This window comes from Cylas formicarius, unplaced genomic scaffold (assembly GCF_029955315.1).
Source record: "Cylas formicarius isolate icCylForm1 unplaced genomic scaffold, icCylForm1.1 PGA_scaffold_1__22_contigs__length_36826433, whole genome shotgun sequence".
In the NCBI taxonomy this organism is placed as follows: domain Eukaryota; kingdom Metazoa; phylum Arthropoda; class Insecta; order Coleoptera; family Brentidae; genus Cylas; species Cylas formicarius.
The window spans coordinates 21,717,352-21,726,575 of NW_026844264.1; the positions used below are offsets into that span (position 1 = coordinate 21,717,352).

At 36.2% G+C, this 9,224-nt stretch overlaps 3 protein-coding genes across 3 annotated transcripts in view; 2 read left to right on the plus strand and 1 right to left on the minus strand.

Annotated features, from left to right (window-relative positions):
- The window catches only part of LOC132697236 (collagen alpha-2(IV) chain-like), a 45,503-nt gene extending 40,996 nt beyond the window's left edge, over window positions 1-4,507 (plus strand). Inside the window, exons 13-21 of the mRNA XM_060662574.1 lie at window positions 40-652; window positions 710-961; window positions 1,016-1,252; window positions 1,303-1,644; window positions 1,697-1,936; window positions 1,989-2,166; window positions 2,222-2,336; window positions 3,649-3,899; window positions 3,962-4,507. Coding sequence (XP_060518557.1) covers window positions 40-652; window positions 710-961; window positions 1,016-1,252; window positions 1,303-1,644; window positions 1,697-1,936; window positions 1,989-2,166; window positions 2,222-2,336; window positions 3,649-3,899; window positions 3,962-4,157 — 2,424 coding nt within the window. The 3' untranslated portion in view covers window positions 4,158-4,507. The remainder of the gene's footprint in view (window positions 1-39; window positions 653-709; window positions 962-1,015; window positions 1,253-1,302; window positions 1,645-1,696; window positions 1,937-1,988; window positions 2,167-2,221; window positions 2,337-3,648; window positions 3,900-3,961) is intronic.
- Window positions 4,508-5,366: 859 nt separating this feature from the next.
- On the minus strand, window positions 5,367-6,660 carry LOC132696680 (thioredoxin reductase-like selenoprotein T homolog CG3887). Its single transcript, XM_060661657.1, has 4 exons — window positions 6,383-6,660; window positions 6,017-6,146; window positions 5,651-5,958; window positions 5,367-5,593 (listed from the first exon to the last, which is right to left on the minus strand). The coding sequence occupies exons 1-4, from the start codon at window positions 6,526-6,528 to the stop codon at window positions 5,587-5,589; spliced, it is 591 nt and encodes a 196-aa protein (XP_060517640.1). The 5' UTR covers window positions 6,529-6,660; the 3' UTR covers window positions 5,367-5,586.
- Window positions 6,661-7,211: 551 nt separating this feature from the next.
- Window positions 7,212-8,759, plus strand: LOC132696365 (dnaJ homolog shv). Its single transcript, XM_060661150.1, has 5 exons — window positions 7,212-7,772; window positions 7,824-8,024; window positions 8,078-8,235; window positions 8,284-8,494; window positions 8,548-8,759. The coding sequence occupies exons 1-5, from the start codon at window positions 7,337-7,339 to the stop codon at window positions 8,610-8,612; spliced, it is 1,071 nt and encodes a 356-aa protein (XP_060517133.1). The 5' UTR covers window positions 7,212-7,336; the 3' UTR covers window positions 8,613-8,759.
- Window positions 8,760-9,224: the final 465 nt, after the last annotated feature.

Below are 9,224 nucleotides of genomic sequence, written 5' to 3' on the forward strand. Positions count from 1 at the left end.
AAATAACTCTTTTGCACCGTTTCTATAATCTTTACTTAGGGAGATCCTGGCTTGCCAGGTCTGCGAGGGGATAGTGGATTACCGGGCCTTGATGGCATTAAGGGCGATACGTTCTTTAGCGGTCAAAAGGGCGAACCAGGATTGGACGGCAGCCGCGGTCCACCTGGTTTTGATGGTCGCCCTGGATTACCTGGCCTCAAAGGGTTACCAGGTGACGAAGGGAGAACTGTTTTCGGAACGGAGGGTTCTCAAGGAGAAAAAGGAGAACCTGGCTTTTATGGGTTACCTGGAGGAATAGGTTTTAAAGGGGAAATTGGAGATACTGGTCCCAAAGGACTTGATGGCCCAAGAGGTGACAGAGGCGTACCAGGAATACATGGAATGGCTGGTCGTCCAGGATACCCCGGACCGAAAGGTGAAAGGGGAGATTTTGGCCTTTTTGGAATTCCTGGAAAAAAAGGCCAAATTGGCATGGATGGTGAACCTGGGTTATTTGGAAGGCCAGGATTGCCAGGAAACCTCGGGGAACCGGGACCTAGAGGTCCTAATGGACCCAAAGGTACTAAAGGAAACCGTGGATTGCCAGGGCTATCTCAGTATGGAAGTGCCCAAAAAGGCGACGTTGGAGATGCTGGCATGTTCGGATTAAGTGGCACGTTATTTTTTATCATACTCGGTAATCAGTTATTAAAATTAATTTTATTTGCAGGTCTGAAGGGAATAAGTGGAGATACTGGTTTTGGTGGTTGGCCAGGCGCCAGAGGTGATAGAGGAAATGACGGATCAAAAGGAATGCAAGGTGATATAGGCGTTATGGGTAGTCCGGGTCAAAATGGTGATGCTGGGCTGGTGGGCGCTCCAGGAATTCCGGGTCAAAATCCTGAACCCGGTGAGCCTGGGAACCCTGGCATTGATGGGCAGGCAGGTCCGCCTGGATACCCAGGCCAAAAAGGAGCGCCAGGTTTGCTTACTGAGCAATTCAAATTAAATAGCAAATACCGCTAATCGTTTTCAGGCGAAATTGGTTTGGATGGCCCAACTGGCCCCCGTGGTCTATCCGGATTATCGATAACTGGAGTCAAAGGAGTAGTCGGAGATAGTGGTTTGAATGGCCCAAGAGGACTACCGGGCTTGGAAGGTTTGTCGGGGCAAGATGGCCTCCGTGGTCCGCAGGGACCTAAAGGTTTGCGTGGTGATTACGGTTTGCCCTCCTTAAACTTTAAAGGCGAAACAGGAGATTCTGGATTGCCAGGTAATATTTTGAAAATTGCTTCATTTTATGTACTAAATTGCCATATAAAGGATTGACTGGTCTGCGTGGAGCTAGAGGTGACAGAGGAGAGTCGGGTCTCGATGGTATACCAGGAGAACCAGGACCGCAAGGGGAAATAGGTTTGACTGGAGATATGGGACCTCCGGGTTTTCCTGGACCCAAGGGTTTGAAAGGCCAGAGGGGTGATTTCGGCGACTGGGGTTTACAAGGACTTGATGGTATTGATGGTGACATGGGACTACCAGGATTCGCTGGAAGGGAAGGTCTTAACGGTAGACCTGGGTTACCAGGATTTGCAGGAGCCAAAGGGGTCAAGGGACTAAGAGGCGATGCTGGTGATGTAGGTTTACCAGGATTCGACGGCCCGAAAGGTAAATTTAATAAATTTATAAATCATTCGTAACGTAAATTGTATCTTATTAGGTATGATTGGTTTACCCGGATTGCCGGGTAGGTCTGGCCTACCTGGACTACCTGGTCCGGCCGGTCCCAGGGGAGAACCTGCACCCCTAGCTCCGTTACCTAAAAGTCGCGGATTTGCTGTTGTAAGGCATTCCCAATCCGAAATTGTGCCGGTATGTCCAAGGAACACTATCAGACTTTGGGAGGGATATTCTCTCTTACACATTCACAGCGAGAAAAGAACACACGGGCAAGATTTGGGTATGACTGAAAATTCAACTGACATTTCCATCAGATTACTGAATTTTAATAGGTGCCCCTGGGAGCTGCGTTCGAAGATTTAGCACAATGCCATATATGTTCTGCAATTCGGGAGATATTTGTAATTACGCCCAAGCCAACGACTATAGTTATTGGTTGTCCACCACGGAGCCAGTTCCAATGACGATGACACCGATTTATGGCAACAACATTCAAAAATATATATCAAGGTAACTGTCAACTACATTCACCTTAACTTCGTAATATCATTCCTCGTTCATTCAGATGTTCAGTTTGTGAAGCGCCTACAAGAGCTATAGCAATACACAGTCAGACATCAACTACTCCCACGTGTCCTAATGGATGGGATGAGTTATGGGTGGGGTGGAGCTTCATGATGGTAAGTTTGGTTAATTAGAAAGTTCTAATGCTCATATGATTGCTCACTTAGTTCTTTTAAAAATCAACCAAAACATTTCTTACATTATTTATATTTGCATATTCAAGAGCATATTAGCAAATGCAATAAAAGCTGTTTTGTTGCTTTCACATTTTAATCTTTAGTGGCTGGGCCTGACTTGACAATATAGAACATTCTATTCCCATAAGATAAAAAGTTAAATACAGTTGCAGTTAAATAAGTAGGCACTTGTTGCTCAGACAGTTTTCTATGAGGAAGCACTTTATTTTGCACAGGGATTCCTCATAAAAAATCAGACTTATTGACTTTGTACAATACCGTCGTGGTCTTCGATATATTTCATAATTTTGTTTCCCAAAAATATGTATAATAGAAAATAATACAGGCAGTAAACATTTTGTGCAACTGCTATTTATAGAAATAACACCATCACAAATTATATAGAATAAAGTCACAAATTAATCTAATCAAAGTCTATATATCACTGAAAAATTAAAAAAGGTATCTGCATGAAAATTAAAGTTATTATATTATTACTGTACTTATAGTTCTACAAGTCTAGGGAGTAATATCCGAAAATTTTATAGAATGTTTCAATATAAAATATGCAGAACTTGTTGGTTGTTTATGTATATTTTGGAAATTAATTTGTATGTGAATTTTTACATATTAATTTAACTATCTATATGCTTATTAATTTTTTTTTATTATATAGAAATTATTCTACCAATCCTTGAATTTGGAATTGTCTACAATATAGTATTGGCAAATTATCATTGGCATAAGATGTTTACAACTAATTAAACGTTTCTGGGTGCTACGGAGGAGTACGAGTCGACCAAGTAGCTCACTGACAGTCCAAAGTTTCTGCGCCAATGACCAAATTGCCAATTTAGTACTATTTTTTGATGATCTAATGCTTTATATATAAATAGCATAATTATTCTTTCTTTATAAAGAAAAATTGGTATTATTTAGGTCAGAGTTTGCAATTTCTCCCGACGTATAGAAAAATATAGTGATTTGTTACAATCCGTATAAAAGAGCGAAACGCGAAAATATTAAAAGACACATTTTATCAAAGCGACTTGAGTTAAATCGTAATATATTAAGGTCATTATTCTACAGTTAAAATATGTCCCATTCCTTTTAATATGTTGTCTACATAGGAACGATCATTTTGCTTTACCATTCTTGGAGGACTATTTATATCCCAACACGATATTAAAAAAAAAAGAAAGTTCACATTTTTAAATTCTGTTGTTTGATTAGTTTAATTATGTTTTTTTAGGGGACAGATTCAGGCGGTGATGGATCGACGCAATCGTTAGTTTCGCCAGGTTCATGTTTGGAAGATTTCCGAACGAGGCCGTTTATAGAATGCCACGGCCACGGCAGATGCAACCATTATGCCACAGGCCTATCATTTTGGTTAGCTACTATCGACGAATACTCGATGTTTAAGAAACCCGTACCACAAACGTTAAAGTCGGGCTTTTTAACAACGAAAATCAGTAGATGTGCGGTTTGCTTACGGAGAGTGTAAGTAAAGGTTTTGGTTTGGTCGGGTTCAGATGTTAATTGATCCTGCGCATCTGTTGCAGGCCTATGAGAACCGCCCCAAGCGAGAACTGGTATCCCCCTCCTTATAATTCCTTCCCACATGGTTATGTGCCGCCAGACTACACGAGAAATATCCCATCGACGTCATATAAGCACTTCGACGAGTACACCAGACGAGCGAGGGTGAGGCAGGGAAGAAGACGACGGCCTCAGACGCAAGGACCAAATTCTGTGTGATTTTTAGATGTTACAAAGATGCAAACTTTGTAGTGAACATTTATTGAGACGTATCTAGGTATAAAAAGGAACAAACTCAAGTGCATACCACTGCTTGAAAATTTGCTTTTTCACCGAGCAATAATGTAACATATTAATGTAATAAATGTCTTCAACGCGTGTAATTAACTCCTCAGAGCGGCCTCTGTATAAAATTACTAGATACTGGAGATCCTCTCGGTGTTTCTGTTCTTTGAAATATTATTGACATTCTGTATCTATGTACCAAATGGCCTGGGAGGCTTATGTATAAATAAATTAAAATCACTGCCACAACTTATGTGTATATGTACATATAATAAAAACGCCAATAAAGTTACATTTAATATAAATTACTTGAATGTTAATGTAATGTAATGTAGAAATAGCAGCTAAAACTTGAAGAAACCTAAGTAATCACAAGGTTTTGAAAGAGGTTTTTATTTTGTTTATTTTATGTATTATAGCTTAATTAACGCTTTTCCCGACAAAAATACTGGAAAATGCAGGAACAGTATGGAAAATTCAGTTCCAAAATCTAGAATCAACTTTCCATTAAAATCTACTTTTAAATTAACTTACTGGGTTCAACACAAACCCTAGACATTTTTGGTTAGGTTAGTTGGTTGGTCAATACCAAAAGTTAAGGAAGCTCCACTTTTTTTGTCAACTGCCAAGGAGCTCAGGTTCAGTATCATCAATTTCTTAAACCTCTGCTATAATAGTTATAGATCTTGTCAATTTTGCTCACTTTCTCGCGCAAATAGACAAAATTTAATGAAAAGGATAAAATTTAAAACATAAAATTCAAAATAACATTTCTTAACATTTATCTATTTTTCCTTAGACTACAAAGCATATTCCAAACTGAATGTCCTTCAATTAAAATTAAAATCTCTACCTAAACTCATCACAACTTTGGAATTCTATGCAAAAGAAGGCAGTTTTTGGCAGGTAATTTCCATAAAAGAAGAGTTCATCAGCTTCAACCTCAAACAGGGTTTTTAAAGTAGTAGAACTAACCAAAATTTGACAGCATCATCTGTGTGGATATTGAGCAGTTTTTCTAAAATTTGTTAATAAAAAAATATAGCACTTTTACTTTTTTAAGTGCCAAGTACATTTAAAATCATTCAAAATAAGAGAAGATAAAAAACAGGGGTCTTAATATTTACAAATAAAACAAGAATAAAAGACAAACTCTTCATTGTCAAGGCACAGATCAGATGGATACAAAACTATATAAATATATTTATGGTTTTATTCAAATGTTACTATTTATTACAGTATTGCTTGACTTATCTATACACATAACATTAAATATGATACAACTGTACAAATCCATACATTTTTATTTTTATCATATGAAATACAGAAAGAAGAACATAAATTATACTCTAAATGGAATATTTCAGTACCTGCAACGCAAAATTAAGTGCATATAATAAGATATTTTAACAGTTCAACTTGTTTACTTTGCGTATCCTTTTAAATCTACTGTAAATTGCATATGGCTGTCAATAATTTGAAACAATTCAGCTGGTTGTGGTATTCTACCACTTTCCAACTTAGACCAGATTGGAACATTGTTTAATGAAATTTCAAATGCTCCTGATTGAATTAGTTGGCCCTCTATTAAATTGCTAAGGAAAAATAACATCAATGAGGCATATATCTTGTTCTCGAGGCACCACTGCCACCAAGATGGTTGAGGTTGATTTATGTAATCAAAAATGTTTACCCCACCAATAATACACAGAATGATCAATATTTTCACAGTTCCCTAAAAAATTGCAAAAAAATTAAACTGCATAGGTATTTCAACTTGTAGCAATACTTACTATAAGTCGAACTAAAAACATATAAAATCCAGGTGGATCGTAATTACCTCCATCCACAATTATGCTTGGATATTTTTGATTTATTATCGTCACATATTGCTCAAACATTTTTCTATAACCACATGAATAACTAAAAAATGATATGTAAACAGCATTATATTTATACAAACATGTCAATCAAATTTTTAAATTGTAGAGAAATATTGCCCATTTTTACAGCAAAAAGGACCATTGCAAATTAGACAAAATAAATAATAGAGAAAATCCAAAATAAATAGTCATGTGCTTTATCAGTAAATCCAGTAACAATCTCAAATATAGACAGCCAGAATTTTGATTTAATAGTTATATTTATCCACCACTTACCAGTAAAGAAATTTTAAAGTAGGAGCCCCAACATTTTGGCTAATTTTTGATAAGGGTAGATCTTCCGCGGAATTATTGTTAACTAGCAAACAAACGCCAAAAATAACTGCTAAATTGTAGAAATGTAAATGTCTATAACCTGCCATCTTCTAAACTTTTACCGCTTTTCATTTAAAAGTTATTATAAAATCTAATTCATTTAAATTAGTTGACTTAATCACAATAAACTTAATTTAGCGGATAACAAATTTCACTTTCAACTATTGTTCTGTGCTTTTGGCGCAACCATAGATCACGAACACTGATAAAACAGGATATGCCAAGCGTATATTCAACGTTGCGATGAGCGTTTTTTTTATTTTTAAATACGATTAAATATGATTAGATGTGTATATGCTAGAGCGTACACAAATTAAAATAACATTGAACTAGACAATTTTAATGAACATAAAGGCAAATGTTTTACTTAATGCGACAGTTGGAGGTTGCGGGTTCGATTCCCACCGGGAGTCATGGGTGTTGTTAATCGTTATAGATTTGTTTATAAGGTTGGTTCTAAGCTGGCCCAATTGCCAAACAGTGGCCAAATAAAGCGTAATTTTAAAAAAATGCGACAGTTGTAAAATATTAGAAAATTATTGATAGATCTTTTTGTGTATTTTGTAGATCAAAAAATTGTCCTTATACAGTAATTGCCTGTCATGTATGATTAGAGAAGAACCGAAAAATCTGAATAGATATCGGTAACGGGCGATGATAATGGCTAATATCCTGCAAAACTTCTAAGAAGAAGAGGTAATAGCATTCAGATTTTGCGAACTACTCTCTGTGTAAATTAAGCCAATGAGAACGCTCCACATGTGAGAGTTTTGTAGCAAAATTCGGACAGGTGATAAAAATTTAAAATAGTGTGAAAAAATGAATGGCAAGATAGTTTAGAAGTGATTATTTATCATGAACTTAGGCAATAGTAATTTATTTATTTTAATTTTCATTATTTGCATTCAAGTTTCCTTTGCGGGAAGAGACTTTTATAAAATCCTTGGAGTATCGAAATCGGCAAGTTTGCATGAAATTAAAAAAGCTTATCGTCATTTAGCCAAGGAATTACATCCGGACAAAAATAAAGATGATCCGGAAGCTTCAAGGAAGTTCCAAGATTTAGGGGCAGCTTATGAAGTTCTCTCTGATGAAGAAAAAAGAAAAAAGTATGATAGATGTGGAGAGGATTGTCTTCAAAAAGATGGAATGATGGATGGTGGAATGGATCCATTTGCCAGTTTTTTTGGTGATTTTGGATTCCACTTTGGAGGGGAGCAAAAAAATGAAGCACCCAGGGGTGCTGACCTTGTTATGGACATGTATGTGACATTGGAAGATTTATATACAGGTTTTAATGGTAAGCCTTTTGCAAACCAAAATACATGAAATATGCTTACAGGAACATTTATTGAAATAACTCGGAATAAGCCAGTCATGAAAGCTGCTTCTGGAACTCGTAAATGTAATTGTCGGCAAGAAATGATTACTAAAAGTTTGGGACCAGGTCGGTTTCAAATGATGCAACAAACAGTCTGTGATGAATGCCCAAATGTTAAGTTAGTTAATGAGGAAAGAACTTTGGAAATGGAAGTTGAACCAGGTCTGTAAAATATAATAATACTATTAAGTACAAAAGAGTTATGATAACCATAGGTATGGTCGATGGACAGGAATCCAAGTTCACAGCTGAGGGTGAACCACATTTAGATGGAGAACCTGGCGACCTCATTTTAAAAATTAAGACTCAGCCACACCCCATTTTCGAAAGGCGAGGGGATGACTTATATACTAATGTTACCATAAGCCTACAGGTAAAATCACTATCAATATTTCTACACAATGTGGACTTTAATTTTTAGGATGCCTTAGTAGGTTTCTCTTTGGAAATTACACATTTAGATGGCCATTTGGTATCAATTACAAGGGACAAAATAACTTGGCCTGGAGCTAGGATAAGGAAAAAGGGGGAAGGAATGCCAAATTATGAAAATAATAATCTTCATGGTACCCTTTTCATTACCTTTGATGTTGAATTTCCTAAACAAGAGTTTACAGATGATCAAAAAGAGGGTAAATATCAGTTCTGATATCCTGTTTCACATAATATCTTTGTTCTATTGTAGCTATAAAAAAACTCTTAAACCAAAAACCAAATAACAAGGTGTATAATGGATTGAGGGGCTATTAGTGAATTTCACGAGAACAACTGTAAATATCTAAGGAAGTGAATTAATGAGTGGTACCATATTTATTTTAGGTTTAATGTAAACATGTAATTTGACATTTATTGGTAATAAATGGTTGTCATATCCCAAAAGGAGCAATTTTCTTGAATGTTTTACACAAGTGATAGGATAAGACAGCATTATATATAGGCAGCAAAAATATAGACAAAAAAAAGGACTCCTAAAAGTAAATGTAAATTCAACTCATCTTAGCACAATACTTTCACCTAAAAAGCAATGGTAGGAACCAAATATATACTATTTTCCTTAAATAACATTTTTCAAATACAAGTCAAAACATTGGAGCAACAACTCAACTTGTCATAACCAGAATTCCAAACGCCGTCATCGGAAAAAACATTTTGTGAAAATTGCTTTTGTTTTTACTCATTCCTACTTTTAATAAGATATATCGGAGCCAGGATGTTATTACAACAAATAACTGGAAATAACATTGGCAGGTATAATAAGCGCAATAATTTATTTAAAAGTCCAGCGTTTTCATCCAGTAAATGGCATGCAATGACTTCCAGCGAGGCCGAAGGCACTTGACTTTTTCATTAATTTGTAGAATA